At 40.7% G+C, this 23,407-nt stretch overlaps 2 protein-coding genes across 4 annotated transcripts; one reads left to right on the top strand and one right to left on the bottom strand.

Annotated features, from left to right (window-relative positions):
* Positions 1 to 37: 37 nt before the first annotated feature.
* Positions 38 to 9,639, bottom strand: ggcx (gamma-glutamyl carboxylase). The gene is made up of 15 exons (XM_030065151.1): positions 9,485 to 9,639; positions 9,148 to 9,372; positions 7,974 to 8,132; positions 6,933 to 7,098; positions 6,611 to 6,689; positions 6,383 to 6,489; positions 5,796 to 5,959; positions 5,352 to 5,653; positions 3,410 to 3,541; positions 2,786 to 2,937; positions 2,524 to 2,693; positions 2,072 to 2,202; positions 1,823 to 1,970; positions 882 to 1,086; positions 38 to 753 (listed from the first exon to the last, which is right to left on the bottom strand). The coding sequence occupies exons 1-15, from the start codon at positions 9,507 to 9,509 to the stop codon at positions 594 to 596; spliced, it is 2,325 nt and encodes a 774-aa protein (XP_029921011.1). The 5' UTR covers positions 9,510 to 9,639; the 3' UTR covers positions 38 to 593.
* Positions 9,640 to 13,412: 3,773 nt separating this feature from the next.
* On the top strand, positions 13,413 to 23,182 carry gmcl1 (germ cell-less, spermatogenesis associated). Of its 3 annotated transcripts, none has more exons than XM_030065718.1 (15): positions 13,413 to 13,503; positions 15,110 to 15,292; positions 15,422 to 15,545; positions 15,663 to 15,759; positions 15,848 to 15,945; positions 17,174 to 17,286; positions 17,406 to 17,471; positions 18,638 to 18,722; positions 18,816 to 18,906; positions 19,017 to 19,157; positions 19,266 to 19,335; positions 19,432 to 19,507; positions 19,617 to 19,762; positions 21,248 to 21,335; positions 21,469 to 21,609. In XM_030065718.1, exons 2-15 carry the CDS (start codon positions 15,117 to 15,119, stop codon positions 21,607 to 21,609), a joined length of 1,512 nt encoding a protein of 503 aa, XP_029921578.1. In that variant the 5' UTR covers positions 13,413 to 13,503; positions 15,110 to 15,116. The 3 variants fall into 3 exon arrangements, with proteins under 3 accessions (XP_029921578.1, XP_029921577.1, XP_029921579.1); XM_030065717.1 differs by lacking the exon at positions 13,413 to 13,503 and adding an exon at positions 13,514 to 13,836; XM_030065719.1 differs by lacking the exon at positions 13,413 to 13,503 and having other exon boundaries at positions 15,117 to 15,292; positions 21,469 to 23,182.
* Positions 23,183 to 23,407: the final 225 nt, after the last annotated feature.

The raw sequence follows: 23,407 nt of genomic DNA, 5'->3' as shown, positions 1-23,407 counted from the left end.
TACGGTTGACTTTTGATTAAAATCACATCATCACTCATTTCCACATTAGCTCTTTATTATAAAAGGGGACCAGAGAAGGCAATTATCTGACAGGCCACCAAGTGATGTTTCATATTTTTTGTAATTCAATTCTTGTCACATTATGGGGTTAGCGACTTCATTCACAGGAACCGAGCAGCCATAACCTTTGAAAACGAACCACCTCTCAGGCCAGGGAAATGCAAGTATGCTCATAAATGGTTTTGTATGAGTTGGCTTGAATTACAGAAAATATAAAATACCTAAACCAGTGAACAAATACATGTGATCTTGCACAGCGAAGCTTATTTTGCTATAGCCACAATTCATAGAAACCTGTTCAAAATTGAAATTCATTAATTGAAATTCAACTGTGTAACAAAATACTGACATCAGATATTTATCTGAAATTCCAAGAGTTTCAGATGCATAAAAATTAAAGAAAAAAAAACAACTTTGATCTCTGAGTAGCACTGTACCCGGTGCAGTAACAGTCCAGTAGTAAGTACCCACACATTTGTCTGTGTGATCCAATGCTCACAGGCACTTCTATATTTTTGTTCCTAAAAATTCCTTTAAAGCTCTCCGTGACCGACTTCATCTTTGAGGCGTTCATCGTCGTTGGCTTCCGCCTGAGGCTCTTTCATATTGGCGAAGGCGACTTCCCTCGTCAGCTGTTCCACAGGAGGAAGGCCCACGGCAAGATTTCGCAGAGCAATGGCTGTCATCAAGAATCTTAAAGATGAGACAAAACACCGTCATGGATGAGTCACCTTCTTCACACTGGTTATACATTTTCTGTGGTTTTAGGGACAAATATGAAACCTCGCATGTCATCAGTCCTCTAATTGGGCACCACTCACCCCCTTCGTATCATGTAGTACTTCTTCACAGTGAAGCGGTTCAGTCGCTCAAGCACGTTGGCCTCCTTGCGCTTCTTCACCTCCTTCATGCGACGCTGCCTCTTCAGGAACAGCCGGACGATCGGGTCGGTGGCATTAATTTCTGACTCGTCGCTGTCGTCTGCAGACATAAGCGGCTGCAGCTCTGGTGGGAGGGGCTCGGTTTCTGTGGGGGTGAAATTCCAGTCAGCGTCCTCAAACACCTTTTTTTTTTGACACATTTGATCGAGCCTTTCAATAAAGCTTTGTTGTACTTTGAAAAAAGGAGAAAGACAGTGTAATATTGGCGAGAGCAGTTCAATGAGGCCCTGCTCCAGGAGTTATTATTATGGTGGGCGATTGGCACAAAATCAAATATCCCAATATTTTTAACTGAATACCGTGATATCGATATTGTGGCAATACTGTGAGGATCACAAATCCAAATTTCAAAATCCCTCCAGCTGATAGCTAGTCTTAAATCATAATATTGATTTATCACCCAGCCCTAATTATTATTAGGGCTGGGTGATAAATCCAGGTGATGAATTCCTATTACTATCCTGGAAAACAATGCATCTTTAAAGGTGACCTCATGAAGCACCAGTTGGCGCAAATAAATTATTCTACTCATATAAAACCTTCAAAAAAACAGCCCCAAACCTCCACCCATCCCATCAAATCAAACTGTATATGAATCTCCTTAAACTGTAATGGTTTACTTATTATTATTAAATTAAAAAAAAAAATAGGGTTTTATCAAGAAATGCTTAAGTCACATCGTGTCGCAAATACATGCCCTGATGTGAACCTGATTTTACTTTCTTGACTTTGCACCCTGTTGAATTTAACTGTTTTTTCCTCAAAACACATCCCTCATGGTGAGTGTGTGTTATTCCCTGCTGACACGACCAGGGCTTCACCTGTTCCGTTGCGAACTCGCTCTTGCAGCTCAAACAGCTTAGTGAAGTTCTCCTGTAGTGCTGCCTCTGTGGTGTTGACGTAGATGTACATGTAGCAAGAAGGTTCTTCAGACACTGTGTATACCTTATGGTAGGCCCCGGCAGGTAGCTACACACACACACACACACACACACACACGCTGTGGTAAATGCCTGTGATTCTATGTTAAGCCAGATAATATCAGTGATGAAGATGATGTACTGATGTACCTTCATCTGCTCACCAGGCTGCAGAGTATAGTTCTTCTTCTCCTCTACGATCTCAACGTTCACCTGGCCCTGCAGCACCTGGACACTGGTGTTGCCCAGGTCTTCACTCACAAAGTTTTCCAGGTGGAGACCTAAATATGAAATATAAATGCTCTCACTTATATCTGACCTGTTTCTCAAGAATGAAAGGAGCAGTAAAAGTTCACATTTTGACGAACACAAGACACCATGAAATGAATTCCTATTACTCTCCTCGAAAACAGTGCATCTTTAATGGTGACCTCATGAAGCACCAGTTGGCGCAAATAAATTATTCTACTCATATGAAACCTTCAAAAAACAGCCCCAAACCTCCACCCATCCCATCAAATCAAACTGTATATGAATCTCCTGTAATGGTTTACACTCTAAAACACTGACAAGAAGGACTAGGACAAGGAGAGATTAGTAACCTGGGAAATCAGCAATAAAGACGATCTCAGTCTGATTGTCCAGTTTTCCCTCAATCTCCTGAAACTTGGTCCTCCAAGGTGAGAGGTCTACCAGCAGGGGCATTAACCACGGGTTTGGGCGGAAAGGTGACCAATCCGCTCTGACAATGTCCACACGGGGATCAAAGATCCTTACAGGGAAGAGCAAAGCAAATGTGAAAACCACAGAGTGATGTTGTGATTTGCAGACATTCCCTCTCAGTGAAAAGGCTTGCACAAATACCTTTGCTGGAAGCGTTCGTTGATGGACACCCAGATGTCAAAATAAATTTCGGGGTCCGTGATATTATAGCGAGGCAGGAAGTGACTGAGGCATGTGGCGTACTGCTTTAGCATGTCCCCGTGATCCTTCCAGCGACGGCTTTGTGTGAACACCTGCACAGACAACATACAGTATTCATCTTATTTTCCATGACAACAAGGCAGGGGCCATCTTTGTTTACTTTGTCTTGGAACTTCCAGTGCAACAGCTAATCCGCTTTTCTAGACATGGCAGAGCCGCCCTTTTTGAAGCCTGTCATGATAGAAGTAGAGGTGCGGTGACTTCGGCCCTGGCACAGGTAGTTTGGTTTAAAGTGTGGGGATGAATACGGAAATAAAGTGTGTTGAGTAAGACGTTTGTATGGGAAAAGCTGCAAGGTCAGATTGCTTCAACCCTGGCATCATTCCATTCATACATGTAAGTTTGTGGGACTGAACACAGAAAATGAACAGGGTAAGTTCATTTCTGGCATGGCTAGATTTCGCAGAACACACCGAACATTTTGGTTGGCTTTGTAGTCGTTAATTTAATAAGGTGAATACAGACAGGAGCTTAATACAGAGGCAGTGTAACATGGTGACTCACCCCTGGGTTCAGATATCCTATTTCTCCAGTTTTCCCGTCTTTGTAGGTGATCTTGACGTGCTGATGGCTGCGGGAGTGAACCATCATGTCCCAGGAGTATCCATACAAGCCATTGGTCCAGTTGTTGTAACCCTGGAGAGAAACAAACACTTCAATTAGGAATGTGTAACACTAACCAAAAAAAAATTTTTTTTTTTTTTTATTACGTTTGAAGCAAGTGTAGTAATGCTACTATTTGTATGTTTTGTTTTAATAAATGCTGACAAGTTTCAGCGTCTAACTCTTAAAATCACATTGTGAAAGATTTTAAAGTCAATTTTGCAGCTTTTTTCTACAGTTCTTTTTGATTAGTATAGTAGCCATCACTTGAAATATATAATTAATGAATGGGAAATGCAAATGCAACTATTCATATATCAGAGGCCGAAGGATGAGTGTATACTTCTGTAGCCACATGTCCCACAATTCCGCAGCAGCCCTCGCCGTGCTGCTGACAAAGCCAATCTGAGCTACTGTTTGCTGTGGGCCGGTAACTGTGTTGACACGGATTGAGCAATTACACATCTGGTGACTCAGGCGGTTTAAAAGGCTTTTGCTGACAGAATCGTACACACTTTTTGAACAAAACATCTGTGTGTGGAAAAATACCAGGAGCGCTTTATATAACAATGAACACATCCAGAACACAGAATTGATTAGTGGGAGGCCACTAATCAATTCTGCTGAACAGTTCTTTCAGAAAACATATAGGTCTGTATCTTACAGGGATACCACAAGAATCAATACTTAAGCACCACGTCAATGCCAACATTTTGAAATGATATAAATACCTGTGTTTGTAGTATTGGTAAAACCATCACTTGAGCTTTCACCCTGTGTTGGTGTACTATTGCAGCCTTAGTCTATACATTTAAATACATGAAACACTGAAAGTGTCAGTCATGCTTACAGGACTGGAAATCCACATGAGCGCACATAATCATATTGTATTTATTGCTACAGCAGAACATGTTATACATTTACTCTTGTTTACAATAAAATAGAAAATAAGGATTTTTTTTTTCTGCTTGAAGGCGACACATTAGTGTTGCCTATATGCTTAAATAACTGAAACATAGATAACTTCTGTTCTGTTGCTAATGTCTCTACATTTTTAAATATAGCAGTGTTGAATGGGATTTCTGTTTTTGCTGTGGTAACGAATCAGGTATCGAAAATTGTGGAATTTCACTGGTTTTGGTGAAACCCAGCTGCCAAAATATTGGTTGCTATAGGGTGGGCACAGCTTGGTGGACCAAGGAACTGAATCCAATGATGCCTCCCACATGTGTCGACAACAAACAGTTCCTAAGTTATGGAAGTGGGCATGGCTAAATCCTTTTAACTTTTCATTGATCCTTTTAATCTTTTTTTCTTTCTCTCTGTAGCACTTTGAGATTGTTAAATGTAAAGTGCATTACAAATAAAATGTATTATTATTTATTATTATTATTATTATTATAAAATGTGGGGCAAACTGCCAACCTATGACAGCGTGTGTGTATTGGAGTGTGATATCCGACCCGAGCCGGGGTCGGGTCAGGTTCAGACAAAAATGTAGTGATTATATTCGGGTTTGGCTCGGTTATTTCAGGCAGTAACTGTAACCTACTTATGGAGGACAAGCCAAATTTCAGGCTCAGGTCGGGTTCAGACACAAAGAAAGAATCCCTGTCGTTTTCAGGTTGGACTCGGTTACTATGCTTCCATCTTGGATTAGACAAAAATATGCAGCCTAATCCAGACTCTCGTGTGTATGTACATGTCTGTCTGTCTGTCTTTCAGCCTCCTAGGGTAAAAACTGTGGCTGCCAAAGGGTTGGGTACATTTTTAGCCGACCAACTGACCGATTGCAGCTAATAAACCAATAAAATGGTCAACAGGACAGGATAAGCAGGCATACCTGTGTGATGAAGTGGGAATACGGCAGGAAAAACTGTTCAGCCAAATAGAGAAGAGTGAAAATGGCTCCCAGCTTGTGCTTAAGCCTCAGTTTGGAGGGCCTGGTGGCAGACCGGGTCTCCTGGCGGTCTTTGCCTGAACTCTGGGTCTCAGGGTAGACACAGGAAGCACTGGTTTGAATATCTGTGGTCGTGAAAGGCAGGACGGGCCTGAGCAGTGATGGGAAGCGGGCAAAGAACCTTCTTGGCCAGTCAGGATAGCAGAAGAGAGGACTGGTGGCCAGCATTGTGTAGGAGAACATCCCTGTGGAGGATTTAAACCAGACAGCATTCAGGTTATCATCAAGTGAGATCTAATTAATGGCATGCACCACGACAATACTAAAGAAGGGATGCAGCTCAACACAAACACAACGTCAAGATCTTTTTTGGAAACTGGTTCTCACCAATGCTGAAGAGCTGAGAGTTCATGCAGTGGAAGTAAGAGACAGGGATGAACGCATAACGTCGCGTGGCATCAAAAAACAACAGGTAGCCAGCCGTCAGATCGAGGATGAGACCTCCTCCGTGCACCACCAGCAGACTCACCAACTCCACAGGCAGAATCACTCTGAACACATGTGAGATGCACCAAGATCAGACTGGCAGTATTTTGACCCGATGATGAAAAACAGCGATCATTTCTTCAAACTTTTATTCTGGAGCTGCTCACGTGCAAATTGGAAATTGGAAAAGCAATTCTATATCATTAACTTAATGATTCTGCTCACCCATTTCCAAATACACAAATGTAAGTGCACAAAGAATCAAACGGCTCGTTATATTCAAGAATTCCGGAATCTAAAACACAAGAAAGCTGCCAAACTCTCGAGCTGCGCTTTATTCAAGATTTTATGTGCTTGTTTCTGTTTTTATTTCCCCTGCTATATATATCTTTTGTATGATTGGACATAGTACAAATTCTTTACTGTGTAATGAGTACCATGATTTAAAAAAAACAAATCTTTCTGTGGAGTTGCTAATTTGTACTCACTTGAAAGGATCAAAAAGCCAGTGGTGTGCCAAATACGACATCGAGTATCCTTCCACCCAGTCGGCATCCAGTTTTTTGACTCCAGCGATGAAGTATACAATGAATATCTTCAAGGAACAACGAAAGTAGACAGATTTACAATAACCGTATCCAGGCCACGTTCATTAGTAATTCATACAATTTAAAAATTTACCACCAGATATATAAATGATTTGGATGTCTACAAACCTGGGTCCTCAACAAAGTGTAGTTCCACAGAGGCACATGGGCATTTCTTATAGCAGGTTTCCGTAATCCATCAATTGACCTAAAAATGCACATTTTGAACATATTTATTATCGCACATATTTATAATCCTACCTTACCTCATTGCATTAGTATATAGTATATTGTATTGCAATAGCATATTATTCTATGTATACTCATAAATTGGATTATATATTACATAAAAGGTTTTCCATACATCTAAATAGATATGTGCATAAATGGCTCTACTTGGTGAGCTGACATCCACAGGCACATGCACACACACTTCCAAGTAGCATCTCACCAGAATCTGTTGCCGTCCATGAGTGTGAGCTGAAACCCAATGAGGCCGTAGAGGTAAGAGTGGTTGTTCCATGCCGTTTTGTCCAGGAAGAAGATGTACCAGTATGTTGAAATGAACATGAGGCAGGACAGGCGGTAGAAACAGCCGAGCATGATGCCCACAGCGCCTTCACAGAAAAAACATACAAGCACAACTGCATGGTTAGATCTACATGCAGATCTAATGGAGAGATTTTATAACATTTGAATTAAAAGGACACATGGACCTTTGAATTCTGACCTTTTGAAAAGCCAGAGTGACCTTCAGAATAATACTGGATTAAACGTTCTACATCTAGATGTGTTTTAAATATGATCTTACAGGCTTTAATGAAGTGTCATCTGGTGTGATTCTTCAGTAAATCAGTTCTAGGTGATAAACAGTGAAGAGATACATAAGTAAAGTAAAATCCTAATCGTTGGATTCTGAATGAGCTGAGGATGTAGCAGTGACTTCTGACTGATGCTGGGACTGCAGCAAGGGATTACTGGGCTGATTTACACCAGATTGGCTCATCCCAACACTCAGCATCATCCAAATCTTAGTTCAGTGTTAACCACCCTAATCTACCAGTGGGCTGACCTTTTTCATCTATATATCAAACATATTTAATATTTATGATCGCTCAATTGTAAGGGATAGGTGGATGAGAGAGGCTGTTTAAAGATTTATAGTATAGGATGAAGTCACTATTTATGATGCTCTGTTTTACAGGAAGTAGAAGTCATGTGAGGTCATTTGTTGGGGACTTTAAGAAAAAAAAGGATAAAGCTCATGGAATCTTGATAAACGTGCGTTTCGCTTCAGTCAAGACAGTGACAGCCACTGACTCAATATTTGAGTGCAGATAAGCTTCAAAAGTGAGGACAACCTTTGTTCACAAAGTCTGGGTGAGCAGAGCTGATTTGAACTGTGAACACAACCTTTCAACTGACCGCCCTGTGGAAGTACGCTTCGAGCACGCACAAGTCCACAACACATCAAACACCGAATGCAGCTCACCCAGGAACATCACCACATAGACAAAGTACATCCAGTCCATCGGCAGCGGCTGCAAGAAGTTGAAGAGGGGGAAGCGGCACACCGGGGCGCCGTCCAGGTACTTGTAGTCCAGGTGACTGAGGCCACGCTCCTGGGTGATGTCGATGGCCATCAGCATGCCTGAAATCATGGAGTCAGATGGTAGGGCTGAACCACATATCGTTATCATTTCATTATCTAGATATGAACATCCGTGATATTAATATATCAAAAGGAAAGGATATGGATGGTATCAAATTTAGGGTTACCCTGAGACACTGCTTACTTTGTTCTGATCAATAAAATACTTTGTGAAGTAACTGCATTTTCTACATGCATTTGGTTTTATTATGCTGTTTTTTGAGGAATGCTGAATTTTCACTGGTGCTACACTTACAATTTCAAATAAGTGTGAAGCCATAGTCATATCATATTTCGCAGTGGTTCTCAAATGGGGGTGCGCTGGGGTACTGCATGGAGTGGGTGAGATTTTTTTCGAATGTTCATTTAAAAAAAATATCAGTCATACATTATTCCAAAAATAATTAGTTTATGCTCTAATAAGTTCAGTAAAAATGTTGTGAGTTTGATAAGCCACATTTGATATTCAGTTTTCCCTCTGGGCTTCCTGTGGGTGTCGAATGTGTGTGTTTGAATATTTGTTTAAATCTGCTGGTGTGGAGGACGTCTGTTCACTTTGACCGGGAAGATAAGACAAAAAAAATCCAGAAAACAGATTAGTGGTTGAAACGTAGCAGAGATACAGCTGAACACAAGGAGAAAGAAGAGAAAAAGAAGCAAAAACAGAAACAAACCAAATCTCCTCAGCATCAGGTTGTTGTTTCACACACTGATGGAGCTGGGCTGGACCCTCTTTATCCAGACTTTTCTATCAACATTTATGAAACTTTTTTTTTTTTTTTGCACTGGTAAGGGGGTACTTGGCAAAAAAAATTCTGAAGGGGTGCATTATTGAAAATAGTTTGAGAACCACTGGTATATCTTATCACTATCGCGATATTTGGCATAAATATCGAGGTATGACATGTTGTTCACATCGTGCAGCCCTATCACAGACACATAGACTGGCAGGTCCATCTGACTGATCAGATCTACAAATGCCATCAGACTGAAGGCAGCTTACGCAGCAGCTTACCAAACAAACAGCGGAAGATGCCCAGAGATGCCGGGTCAGTGGGGCGGTTCAGCAGGGCGACCAGGCGCTGCCAGGAACTGAGGTCCTCCGTCCTGAAGCCAAACAGCCGCTCCATCCTGCTTTTTTCTGGGGGCCCCTCCGCTTTAGCAGCCGCATCCTGCTGTGGAGCTTGTTGGCCCCCATCAGGGCCCACAGCCTCAGAGGTCTGCTCAACAAAGCGAGCACCTGCAGGGAGGACTTGGTTGGGTAAGCAGCTCACCGTGGGGCCAAATGCTTGTCTAACAGGTTCGACACACAACAACGCCACAGTGCCTGCCAGCCTCAGCGCACAGCCTACCTGCAGCCGCGTCCCTCGCCTCCATGCTCTCAGCTCTTCGGGATCGTGAGACGGTTTCGAGACGGGCCGGCAGAACGGTCCTGTCCGCCTCCCCTGGCCCAGGTACAAGCGTCCTGGTCACGTAAACACACGGCGCACCTACGTGTCACAGTCCACACAGGACAGCCGGGGGGAGGGGGGCTGGGAGGGGTCGGAATGTTGGACGAGAGAGCTCTCCGCTCATTGGCTGGTTTCCCAGATGGTCACGCCCCCTATCACGACATACGTCACCTCCTGCCGGCAGTGGTAAGGAAGTTTTTTGTTTTTTAGGAAAAAAAAATAGGGGAACGAAGGGAAAAAGAAGAAGAAAACAGATGAGGGAAAGGGAAGAAAAAGGAAAGGAAAAAGGAGAAGAAAAATATACAAAATAAATAAATAAAAATGACGAACATAAACACTCGAAAAGGACACGTACAAACAATGCATCACACTCAGCATCAGCAAGCTAAATACAAATAAAGAGTGAATTAAAAAGTGAATAACTGAGGTATCGAGGTTTTATACACTACTACTGCATACACACTAAACTATACAAAATACAAGACAGAGAGACAAAAACACACAGGATGATATTTTGAAAGAGTTTATTTTTGAGTGATAAAAAAAAAAAAAAAAATTTAAATCATGACTAAACCAAACAAAAGAAGGGTTGCTGTTTTTCCTCTTACAACAATGGATGTGATATTACCCATGGGAATAATTATATCAATCAAGTCAGAACCTGCAAAATTTGGATTATCTATGAGAAATTTGGGATGCTGTCTATATCTTCAGTGATAACCACTTTTTAATATCTAATTGAGATGGTGGTAAGGAGCTGATGACAATGAAAAAAGTGATTACAATGAAATGATTACAAGTGACTTGAATGAAAGAATGTATGTTGTGTAAAACAAGTAATGTTTTAAAATCAAATCTAAAAATGTCATTCCTGACTTTGAACATGATAAATCTTGATTTCATGGTAAACTTATTGATTCTATATGGTAAATATCATATACATAAGTGCAGAATGACAAAGATTACAACCAATTTCTCTCTTTATGTGAGTTTACAGAATATACAAAGACTATCAAACTTATAAACACTAAAATAAAATAAAATAAAATTCAAACGGTGTTTTGGAATATTTATTTATTCATACTCCTGTACACTTATGTTGAGCACATATCTGAAATGCTTGTATATTTGAATGTGTTTGCAGTAAAGATTTTTACAAAAAAAAAAAAAATGATTGCAATCATGCTGCTTCCTTGGAAGAAACTGTTTGAGGTTTTCACATTTTTTCACAGAGGTCTGCCCTGCCAGACAGACTCTTGGTAGATTCAAGTATAATTTTGGTTTGAGCTGCTTTATTTTAATCTTTACATAGAATGTTTTTCTTTATGTGGGGAAAGAACATCTGTTAAAATTGTAAACTGTTGTACTGGGTTGCATACAGTCAGCAGTACATAACAATGAAAAAAGATGTAGTGCACATTAAAATACTGACTTTTGACTTGGACTTTTAGCACCATTAAATAAAATATGCCCCAATTAGGCTCACAAACACATCTCAAACATACCTCTAAGAATAAAAAAAAGAAAAGCAAACCCTTCCCCAGCTCACATACATACACACCCATCCTCCACCAGAACACACCCCACCCAGAAAAACACAAACCAGTAGCATTCATATCATATAGGAACACCTTCAAGAAGGAAAACAAAAGATCTCAATCTCGAATTGGGTATGTCTTTTGTAAACATGTAGTGTGATGGCTCCAGTGTAGCCTCTTCTGCTCTCTGTCTTGTCTGGTTGCAGTGGTTTGGGGTCGGGCCCTTGACCTGCTGGTGCATGGCCGTACAGGGGCTCTGCGCCTATCACACAGTTCCAGGCCACTCTCTGTAAGGTGTGTGCGCCTCTGTTTGTGTGTGTGTGTGTGTATTGTGTGTGCATGTATTGTGTGCGTATACATGTTTTAAGTGCAATGTATTGTTTTTTGTTGTTGTACTGTCAATGGAAAATTAAAAAATATATTTTAAAAAAAAAGGAAAAAAAAGATTTTTTTTTTTTTTTTGTCGAACAATGCCTTGTAGAGCCATTAATCTTACTTTATATGGATGTTGATCCCTTCATGAATACAAAACAGTAAACTACAAAAAAACTCTCCCATTTGTATTTACCACTCTCTGGGGTTACTCAAGCATGCTCTAAGTGGAATTACTATATTCCCGACAGCATGTGCTTGCTACTGTACTGTTAAAATCTAGGAGATAGTGAGGTAGATATTGGACTTTTGGGCCCACAGTGCAATTGCTTGGTTTCGGAGCACTTGAGTAGCACCGCCGACAGTACATTTATGTTCATTTATTGTTCATTTTGTGACACTAAATAAATGGTTTCCATTCAAAAAAACAGGAAAAAAAATGGGAGTTTCCTCACTTCACAACATCCAAACAGCTCTATCCACACAGCAGACACTGAAAACCATTCATGAAGGAAAACATTATAGGCTGTTCATACTCAGCTGTAAGGCACACAGAGTCCAATCCCTGAAACATTACTACTAGGACCACAGACCCACACCCCACACAGTGTTTTGCCCCACATTCACATATTCACACACTGATGGCAGAGGTTATTATGCAAGGTGCCAAGCTCCTCATCAGGAGTGGTGAGGGGGTTTAGTTTCTTGTTCACAAACTCTTCCACATGGTCTCTGAAGGAACCGGGAATTGATCCAGGAACCTTCCAGTTCCCAGATGACTGCTCTGCCTCTTGAGCCACGCCATCCCCCACATGGACTATTACGGTATGTACTAGTAGTCCAGCTTTTCTCTTTTCTATCACCAAACCAAAGGTTATATTATCAACAGGAGCACACTGTTGATAATATAACTGAGAGGAAAGCTGGCCAGGAGGATGCAAGTGGACCCACGCCTGGTGACCTGGATCATAGATTACCTCACCAGTAGACCACAGTTTGTCAGGCTGAGGGGCTGCACATCAGAGACTATAGGTAGCAGCACAGGAGAACCTCAAAGGACTGTACTTTCTTCAGTCCTCTTCACCCTGTACATGCTGGACTTTAAGTACTACGACATGACACATGCAGAAGTTCTTGGATGATATTGCTATCATGTGGTGTATCAGGGGTGGAGTACAGGGGCCTGGTGGAAGACTTTGTTGCGTGATGCCAGTCAAACCAGCTGCAGTTGATTACTTATTTTATTCAGTGTCATTGAGCAATCATTTTGCAGTGTGGAAATATTAATCTAAAGCATCAACAATATGCACATGTACAGGACCATGTGGTCCAAAATCTTAAGTATCCAATGTTGTGCATTTAATTTGTGTGTCATATTAAGCTACTGGATGCCTAATTTCCTTCAGGGTCAATAAAATATCTATCATCATAATCACCAAATACCAATAATCATATACCTACTTATAACGTATAAAATGGTTCAAACAATTTCTTAATTTCACAATTTTGAAAACTGTGAAATTACTCTTGTTACTAGGAAGCTTTGATCATACAACCCCAGGCATGCCTCAAAAGCTGTGAGGCTGTGAAAATGGAAACAGACACTAGGACTCATCAGTTGTTTCAGATATTTACATGTGTGTAGAATTTGTTTTTGGAGTAATATGTCATGTCTTGATGTTTGTTGAACTTATGCAAACTGTCAATGAAAGGAACAATGAGAGGGCAGCAATGAAGAAAAAGATTTCAGAAAAGAGTTGAAAACGAGACACGACATAAAAAATTATGTTAATTGAGTGTTTCCATAAAATAAATCCCATCGTCATCATCTATCCATGTATAAATATAGTATCTCTTGCTCTAATACAAAACAAGGTCGCCATGTTTCCCAGACTTGCAGTTCACCTGTTGCACATTAGGTGGCACCATTGCGCAAAGCAGATGTCGCTGGCGTAAAAATTACCACTAGCAACAAGGAGAAGAAGACAAAAAGCGACCACAAATTTTCAGGTTAGTTGACATGGCACCAGCCCTGCCTCCGGGGTTTGCATCGCTTTGATATAGAAAAAACAGCTAGATGTGACTAGTGCTTTCCGTGATAACACGTGAGAAGTGTTCTCAGGAAAAACGGCCTGTCAGAAGCAAAGCTGTTGGTTTTTGTCCGTGACTTGTTTTTGTTCGTGAATGTAGCAGCACAGCTAGCGTTAGCTCCACGGTTTGACTAGCAGACCGAGCAGGGAGGACCTGCCTTTTAACGCTGGATAACCTGCGTGGCATTAAATAAGCAGCTGTTTACCCTGTCAGATACACTGCTGTTTCAGACTGCCCTGTGCTGGTTAGCAGGTAAGCTGCCGACATTTCGGCAAAATTTATCGTTAAGTTGCACTGCAGTAGCCCAGACGGCCTCGAGATGTCGCTGCGGCAACTTTGAGTGGCTCGCATCCTGAGTCTGCTAACCTGTTAAATCTGTATATCGCATGCTAGCAGGTGACTGACTAATACACTGACTGGGTTTGTCAAAAACTGACTGCTGTCTGGAAGGATGCCCTGTTTCTAGCCAGATACCTCACCTACAATGATAACCGGAAAGCCTCAAGGTGGCGCTGCAATAATTCTGCAGTTACGTGCAGTTTGAGTTACTGAGACATGAAAGTGGATTTTAACAGCGACATCGCTCTGTGCTCCGCATGGTTCACACCTGAGGTTGTTGGGCTGCAGACACAGCTGCTGTCAGTCATTCAGATGACAACATAAATGTCCCATATCAAGTAAATCTGAGGCTGTCTTATTTTTTTTCTTAGACAAGTAATCCGATGTTCTTACTTGTTGTTGGACTGCATTTTGCCTTATTTGGATTGCATTTTATAGTAGGGCTGCACTATAATGCTGCTTCTCCTTCATTCTGCTGTCTGATTGCATTTGTGGCAGTATTGGGAACAGTCCTAGGATCTGATCAGAGTAAGATGGATCTGCCAGTCTTTGTCTGTCTAATAGGGCTGCATATGGATAAAATGTCATACCTCGATATTTATGTCAAACTTCTCGATAGCAATAAGATATACCAATGGTTCTCAAACTTTTTTCAATCATCCACCTTTTGAAATATTTTTCTGCCAAGTACCATGGCCAGTGCAAAAAATGTTGCAAAAATGTTGGTAGAAAATGGAAGTAGAAAATGCATTTAAAAAAAAAATCAAACACTTTGCTGCCACCTCTGCTTCCATCAATGCTTCATCAATATTTTAAGTGTAACAGTGAAAACTGAGTTCACTTTAGATTCTTAAAAAAATTGACATAGACAATGCAGTTACTTCACGAAGTACTTTATTGATCAGAACAGACCAAGCGTTTCCTTTTGAGATATCAACATCATGCATGTTCATATCTAGATAGTGACATGATATCGATATATGGTTCAGTCCCATTTTCTAGTGCATTCCTAGACAGCGGACTCTTCATTCACTCGTTCACACACAGGCACACACTGATGGCAGAGGTTGCCATGCCAAGATACCAGCCTGCTCATCAGGAACAGTTGTGTGTTTTGCTGAGTGAGACTTCGCACGGCACACATACTAAGACATGTCTTGTCTGTTTATGTGTCTGTTTTGAGAAGGCTGAAGATGGGCAGTCTCGGCAGCAGATTTCAAGCCTCCTCTCATAGCCCGGAGGAGGTTGTGGAAGGCGCTTGCACCAGTCACAAACGTGGATGTGAGTGTAGCAAGAGGAAACGCAATGCCTACTGTGACTGTGACAGTGAACAAGAGGAGGACAGCACCATACTAGACGTGCCCCGCAGGCAAGGGATTGATCTCATTGTGAAAGGTCCCACAAACAAACCTAAATGTCACATCTCATGTAGTTGACAGCCTTTTGTTTGATCCTTGCATTTGTTTCCCCTTTGCTGGCATGTGTTCAACCTGAACAGGAAGAAATTGAAAACCACATCAAGATATATCTATCAGACCTTGTTCCTGAATGGAGAAAATAGTGACATTCGCATCTGTGCCCTGGGAGAGGAGTGGAATCTCCATAAAGTGTACTTGTGCCAGGTAAAACACAAACATACACAGTATGTTACAAGAAACTCTTTCCATTCATACACTGCTGCCTTTCATTTAATATTCAACACCCCCCTCCACCCTGTCTCTCTTTCTTTGATTGTGCAGTCAGGATATTTTTCCAGCATGTTCAGTGGCTCTTGGAAGGAGTCTAACATGATGGTAATTAATTTGGAGATCCCAGACCAGAACATTGACACAGAAGGTGAGCACCGCAGCCACAGTAAAGAGCAATTGGACTGGGTACTTTGTTTTGCTGATAGTACTGTGCTACTTTATGTGTGTGTGTACAGCTCTCCAGGTGGTATTTGGATCCCTCTACCGGGACGATGTTTTGATCAAGCCCAGTCGGGTCGTCAGTATCCTCGCCGCTGCTTGTATGCTCCAGCTGGTCAGTAGCTTGATAGTCACAATTTTTGTCTGGTGAGGTTATCACATGGATTGAAACTAGACGCTTTTACATGGACAGTTTTTACAAACACATGCATTTTAGAGTATTTAGTTGAATGCATCTATTTATATATGGTCACTACACCCTTTAATTAATATCTAGGGCTGGGGAATATATCATTATGGATCAATATTGTGATTTGAGACTACTCATCATCTGGGATTTTAGATATCCTAATACCATGATTAGGCATAAATGTTACCTTTTCCTGGTTTTAAACACTGAATGCAGTAAAGGGATGCAGTTTTCTGAACTTATCAATAACTTATAATAACAGTATCATCACAATATCAATATTGAGGTATTTAATCAAAAATATCATATTTGATTTTGTTTATATTGCCCAGCACTATTAGCTATTACAGCACTATTACTATTATTACATACATTAGCAGCTGAAAGATGAATAGCTTAATATCAATGATACCACATACCTTTACATCACTGATTGATAAGTGCTACTAAAGATTCAGAAACTTCAGTTCACAAACAAGCACAGTTTAGTTTCATCATTTACCAAGAACTAGAATTATTTCATTTTATTTATTGAGTCTGCTGAGCTGCTACTTATGTCTCAAAAATAGAGTATTCAAGACACAGTTAAGACACAAGACACAAATGAAAGTTTTTAGATTGAGTATGAAACTGAAATATAATTGAATATCTTGTTCACACACCATTTGGAAGGGTGTTCTGAAATCGTTGCCATGTATTTTATTTTACATTTCAAACATGAACACATCTGCAGCATGTGAGCTTCTTAGAACCTTTCAGTTTAGCTGCAAAATGGCATTTGGGTAGTTTTTTTTTCATTTGGCTGTTACTTGTGTTGTGTGTCATTTGGATGTCCTGTGACTGGGAAAGGTGCTTTTGGCTGAGGATTCACTTGATGCTCATTTTGTATGACATTATGTCTTCCTGGGCTTGGATAAATGTGTGCACTGCCTGTGTCGAGAAACTGGTGATGATATACAGTGGGGAAATACTGATACAAATTCAGCCTTGACAGACATGAGTATTAATGAGGCAGACCTGCAGCCCCTTTTCTAATGTGTCAGTCCCTGGGCCATAGGGTGTTTGTCATTTATGTAACTAAACTAAACTGTATTTTTGAGACAGTAGATAACCCAAATCCTAATGAAATCCTGTGATGTGTTCATTTCAACAGGATGGCTTGATCCAGCAGTGCGGAGAAACCATGAAGGAAAACATAAGTGTGAAGACAGTTTGTAGTTACTATTCTTGTGCCAGTATCTACGGCTTGGCATCAGTCATGAAAAAGTTAGACTTTCATTCATTTAATTTATTTCACATCACACCATCTAATATGTAAATGTGATTTTTTTTTTTTAAATGATTTTATGAAGTACATGGTTTCCATGTTTGTACATCTCTTGCAGGTGTCTTGAGTGGCTTCTCAACAACATTATGACCCACCAGAATGTGGATCTCATGAAAGAACTTGGGTATGTGTTCTTCATCTTTACTTCTTCTTCACCCTCTTACCATAACTTGTAAAAGTGAGAGGTGTTATCAGTGTGATTTCCTTTTTATAATGAAAGAATCAAGGTCATGAAGTTCTTATGTGCCTCCTTGTCCTACATCCACCCAGTGTCACAGTAAAGAGAATAGAGTAGATGCCTCTTAATTTTTAGGAGTAACCAGGATTCAAACCACAGTTATTGGTTCCCTTCCATGTAGGTGTAACAGAGCCTTTCCAGTGAGCCAGCATGAGCAACACCAAGGCCCTGGCTCTGTTACACCTAAGTGCAACAGAGCCTTAATTAATGTCATCCCTAACACCCGTGTTTACCCTATTATTCCATGTCAAAAGTGGCTGTGAAAAAGTCTAGATATGCCAGTTCCATATTCACAAAAGCCAATCACGCCCACCACCACAACCCCTTTTGGCCAAAAGCTAATCTGTGCTTCCTGACATCATGACCGGCCTCTCCACAAAGTTTTGTGATATTGCATGAATCTGTCCAAAAGTTATATGCATTTTAATGTGAAGGTATCCTCACTACCACGCCCAGCCTTGGCTAGTGAATGTGAAAATTTAATCAGTTCTTCTTGACCCATGATCAACATTTGCACCAAGTTTCATGCAAATCTGTGCATAACGTTTTGAGACATCCTGCTAACAAACAAACAAACAAACAGATGGAATGGAATTCTGCTGAATTGGAGTAGAGCGGACACTGAACTGTTTGATGTGGTCATTTGGTTAGTTCAGAATAAAATGGTGTTTGTGGTTAGTTGCTGTATTGATGATGCACGTACAGGGCACTAAAATGTCAGTAGTGTCCCAATCTGGACAACTGAGAAAATATGCTGTGGTGCGGCTGTTTGCTAAAAGTAGTAAATAAACTTAAATGATTACCACCAACTGGAATGTGGAAGGTCTCTGCAGTGGCAGTGATGCACATAAAAATGACCATCTGACTATTGATTTGAATAGGAATGGCTGTTCTACTGCAGTATAAGTAGATTAGTCCAGCTGTCTTTTGTTAAGCATACACATGGCCTGTGGAGAGAGGCTGTCCTTAAATCTGGACATCCTTGTTTGTATGCAACAGTACCACTGAGGCTCTATAGATATTATGTACATGAAAGTGTGCTGTATTCACAGGGTAGAACTGATGGAGCAGCTCATCCGCTCATCTGATCTGTTTGTCATGCAAGTGGAGATGGATGTGTACACAACTCTGAAAAAGGTGACAAGAAAAAAGCTCTTATTGTCTACCAGTGAACTCACTTCTTTTAAAGCTCTCTGTAGTAACTCTCTTCATAACCTCATCTTTTTGTAGTGGATGTTTCTGCAACTCAATCCATCATGGGACGGTCCCATCAAGCAGCTTCTGGCTGATGCTGATGCCTGGCTTTGCAAACGCAGGGCAGGTAAAGCCACAAGTTGTTTTGCTACATAGCTACATACCCCGGTTGTTTTGTTGCTGGATACACAGAGATGTTGGACTTTTTTTTCCCTATTTTTTTCTTTTTTTTTACAGACCTCTGTGAGAAAGAGCCCTTCTTGAATACAGGAGAAGGTGCACCATTTCTTTCCGTTTTCAAATATGTCCGCCTGCAGTATATCATTAATGACCTTGCATCTGCACGCATCTTGGAGAGAGACAATATTTTGCCTCCAGGTAAGATCTGGTTTTATCCTGAGTCATTTTATGAACGTGTAATCAGTGTGTCTGTGTGTTTATGCACTGTATGTATATATTTTTTTCTATTCATATGTCATGTTCCAGACTGGCTGGCATCAGTGTACAAAAACCAGTGGTTTGCCATGCTCCGGACAGAATTCGACAATGATAATGGGTGAGAACCTGAGATGTACACCATTGCAATCATGACATATGCAGTAAGTATAGTTTTGATGCTGTCTTGATGATAAAAGGACCTGTTTGTCCTCAGTCCCCAGGAAGCCAACAAAGAGGAGTTTGAATTGAGCAGTATGAGATGCGGCAGGAAACTCACCAAAGATGGCGATGTCAGTTGAACTTTTTTTTTTTTTTTTAAATTGTTGATTTTTGTAATGAAAGGTAGCCTATTGTGTATCATTTTCTGTAGCTATAAATGTATATATCTTCCCTCCTCAGTACTGCTGGCGGTGGACAGGCTTTAATTTTGGTTTTGACCTGCTGGTGACCTACACAAATCGCTTCATAGTCTTCAAAAGGAACACGTTGAGTCAGCCATGTGGGGGCGCTGTGAGTCTACAACCTCGGAGACATCTGGCATACAGGTTCGAGATCAACCCAAACATAGTACATTCACTGTATCTGAACACTGTTTAGATCGATTAAAAAAAAAAAGAAAGTTATTGTGTTGAGAATCTCAGGATGTTGAATTGTTAACCAGGTTCAGTGTAGACCTGAGAAAAATACTATTTATGAATCAGTGTGACGCTTCATCAAGTTTGAACGTGGTTCAAAATGATTGGCCAAAATGTTCTCATAGTAGGATTTTTTTCTCTTTTTTTCTTCACACTCTGCCTGCTAGAATGCATAGCATAAGTAACAGTGTGAACGCTACTTGTCGCTCTTGTCCCCAGCAAGACTTAGAGAATAGTTGAGTAGTTTAGATGTAAAACTGGCTTATGTTCTTTCATGTTCATGCACCTACTCATACCTTTAATTTCCAGTAATGAACATATGCAGTTTTCTATACATATTTGATCTGGAAGTCATTAATGAGGTTAAGCAGAAGAATTTTCAGACTATGTTAATTTTTACTCTGTAATTCAGTTGTGATATTTCATTTCATTTCATTTTCATTGTATTATTTAAGAGGAAAAGTAACATCCCAGATTTTAAAAAAATGGTACACTGGTTAAACTGACTCAGTTAAAGTGGTTTACTGCAGGTTCCTGTTCTGCAGCACATAAAAGACAGTTAACAACACAGTACAAAATAAAAACCAAGAGCAAACCCAGCAACAAAACCAAAAGAGCTCCACAGACACAACAAAGGACAGGGCTGAGGTAGAGGGAGTGAGATGGTATGTGTGAATTGAATCAGTGGTTGCAGGTGTGTCCCTCCATCAGACCTGTTTGAAGTACTTAATAGAGGTTATTGCTCCAATGTGATATGGGATCTCATTGCAGATTAATCTTTGTTTGAAGAAATGATTTTTGACCAGAGTTGTTTTTGTAACCATGTACAGGAATAAGTGCATGATCCAGTGATGTGAAAGTAATGTTTAATGGCTAGATTATTTCTGTAGTTTTCAGTAGTTACAGTGGTAATATTAAAGTGCAGTGCAGTGGTGAGTCTAAGAAGGAAGGTTACCATGGATCTGATAAGTGCTATTGTATAATCTTACTTTTTAATAAACAAACAGTTTCTGGTTGAGCTTTTGTGTTATATTATAAATGTGCCCACCTCTGGTTAGTGGATACAGTTAGTTTAAAGGTCTAAAAAAAATGTGTCTGCTTGGGATGATGTGAATACTGTTTTGCTTTTGTACTTGTGTGTTTGTTGTTGTGGACATTTTTGGGGGCTCAGTTTTTGTTTGGTCAGTTTGTGCTTGAAATGATAGAAAAAGGATCTAGTCAAAGTGTAATAGGAACCTCATTCTTTGCTCTAGGTCACAGACCAGTGCAGCTGAACTGAGTTAGTTGGTATAAATTATATTAGGTAGTTTAATAGTAAGAGTAACATGATGTATATACCTGCCCCTTTTGATCTTATCAAACTTACCAGATACTGTACTGTCTGTCTTTGCCCAGGTTACGTCTTGCCTCATTTGATAGCCATGGAAAGCTAATTTGCAGTCGCTCAACAGGTTACCAGCTTTTAACTCTTGAGAAGGACCAGGTCAGTGAGAAACATTAACATTTGTACTTCACACCCAAAATGTAGACATGATGCTTCTACTGCCATGCCTTTGGTGTGCACTTGACATGATTTTGTAAAGCTAACGTTCCCTCCTTGTCCCTCCATCACTCAGGAGTATGTTGTGATGAACCTGGACAGCCGTTTGTTGGCTTTCCCCCTGTATGTGTGCTGTAATTTCCTGTATACGTCGCCCCAGCTGGACCATCGGCCGGACGCCTCAGAACAAGAGAGCTGTGCCCGCAGCGTGTCTTGATGGCCTGTCCGACAACAAACTGTGATCATTCCCGGGATAACGCTTCCCTTGTATGCCCATCACCAACACAAATTTGATCTACAATCCAGCTGGCCTCCGGCACATCAAATGCCATTTTGGCATTGGACATCTGCATGCTCGGTTTAGTGTTTAGGGAAAACGTTTTGTATCTAAATATTTACTATTTTGGCACATTCTACATTAGCTATACATGGGTTATTACTAAAAAAAAAAAAAAAGAGAGAGAGAGAGAGGTAAACCTCACAATACATGAGTATCTATTACCTATTAAGAAATAGGGCCACCCATTGCCTTCAGAAGTGCTTCAGTCTTTCTTGGATTGCTGTCATGAAAGACCTGAATTGTTTGTACTGGAATATTGGACCATTCAAGAAGGAAAAGCTCTGGTTCTTTGAGGAAGGAAGAGGGTGGAAATCCACTCTAAACTCCACTCCAGACCCTCCCATTAACATTCAGTGATGTGGGGATTGGGCGACTGTGAAGACCATGGAGGATCTTTGACCTCATCCAGGTGTCTATCAGACTACTCAAACTACTGTGTTTAGCAGTGTGTATTGGAGCATTATCATCTTTGAAGATGGAATTGTATTTGGGAACAGCATATGCCCCTTGGGGGAACCTCTTGTCTCGTAAAATGATCTCATATTCCTTGATTGTTATATAACCATGCAGCGTAATCACTGGACCTGGTGAGTCTCCCAGGGTTGACTGTCTTACCATTACATGTCCACTGTGTTCCCTCAAGACATCATGTTGAAGGTATTCTTTGGGTTTCCCCAAACGTAAACCAGTCCAGATGGAGGAAAAGAGGTAAGAGGTGACTGATCAGACCATCTTACCTTGTGGGCTGTTCTGTAGTCAGTCTCATGGAGCAGGGTCAGTAGGTAAGCAAGCTAACTTGGCAGTGGCGTGACATTTAGGCGGCACACCTAACCTGCTCCAGGCTAACACACTGATCTTTCTCTGTGAGATCAGCCACAGGAGTCCCTGCGTGATGTCCCTGGATATAATTGGTCTCCAAATGGAAGCCCTGTCATAAATGCAAGCTTTGTAATGCTCCTGATGCACTGTTTTTGTTGACTGTCACAGAGATGTTAGTTCAAGTCGGTGTTTGAGCTATAGTTTGTGGTATTTCACAACTGTACTGTCAAATGTCCATGTATCACTGTCGCTGAACTTGGACAGGCAACCTCTGCTCCCCTTTTGACACATCATATGTGTTGTCAGGAGTTTTGACACTGCTCCTCATGCCACATGAATTACTTTTGCAGTTTTAAGGACTGATGGTTACCTCATGTTGTTTTTAAAAACTCAAAAGTGATTGTCAGAATTCTTTCAGGTTCATGCTCTGCTACTAACTTGCATTGTACTTAATGACTCGCCTGTATATGCCATTGTATTTGTGATTAACTTCAACGTTCAAGTTGTTTTTCATTTGTTGTTTCTATTATTTATTTTTACTTCATTTGTATGAATTTATTTTTCAAAAAATGTATAAAATGTTTGACTGCCAATAAAACTGCCCACCCCAGTGGGCTGTGGTGCTATCGGATGATGCTGCGTTGATCTTTAGTTCAAGCACACAGTTGTTGCTTTCTTGATGCTTTTATGGCTGGTGCAGGGGACTTGTCTTCTGCCAGAGTATAATTTCTGAATTAACACACCACACCAAATGTGTTTCTTTTGTGGATCTATACACTCAGGTCCAACGGGGCATACATAATGCACTTGAGAAACAGTCCAGCAATTTGACTTCCTTACTGTCACTGATAATGCA

Source organism: Myripristis murdjan, chromosome 12 (genome assembly GCF_902150065.1).
Source record: "Myripristis murdjan chromosome 12, fMyrMur1.1, whole genome shotgun sequence".
NCBI lineage: Eukaryota > Metazoa > Chordata > Actinopteri > Holocentriformes > Holocentridae > Myripristis > Myripristis murdjan.
The sequence above is the reverse complement of the archived record's forward strand: the minus strand, read 5'-3'. Positions and strand labels throughout refer to the sequence as shown.

Bases quoted from the DNA above. Each gene is read 5' to 3' on its own strand.
- gmcl1 (XM_030065719.1), top strand. From the start codon at position 15,117: ATGGGCAGTCTCGGCAGCAGATTTCAAGCCTCCTCTCATAGCCCGGAG. The intron at 19,508-19,616 runs GTCAGTTGAACT...TTCCCTCCTCAG, and splicing joins AACTCACCAAAGATGGCGAT to TACTGCTGGCGGTGGACAGG. The intron at 19,763-21,247 runs GTTCGAGATCAA...GTCTTTGCCCAG, and splicing joins CGGAGACATCTGGCATACAG to GTTACGTCTTGCCTCATTTG.
- ggcx (XM_030065151.1), bottom strand. From the start codon at position 9,509: ATGGAGGCGAGGGACGCGGCTGCAG. The intron at 6,690-6,932 runs GTGAGATGCTAC...GTGCATTTTTAG, and splicing joins ATGGACGGCAACAGATTCTG to GTCAATTGATGGATTACGGA. The intron at 5,654-5,795 runs GTGAGAACCAGT...AATCCTCCACAG, and splicing joins CTCTCAGCTCTTCAGCATTG to GGATGTTCTCCTACACAATG.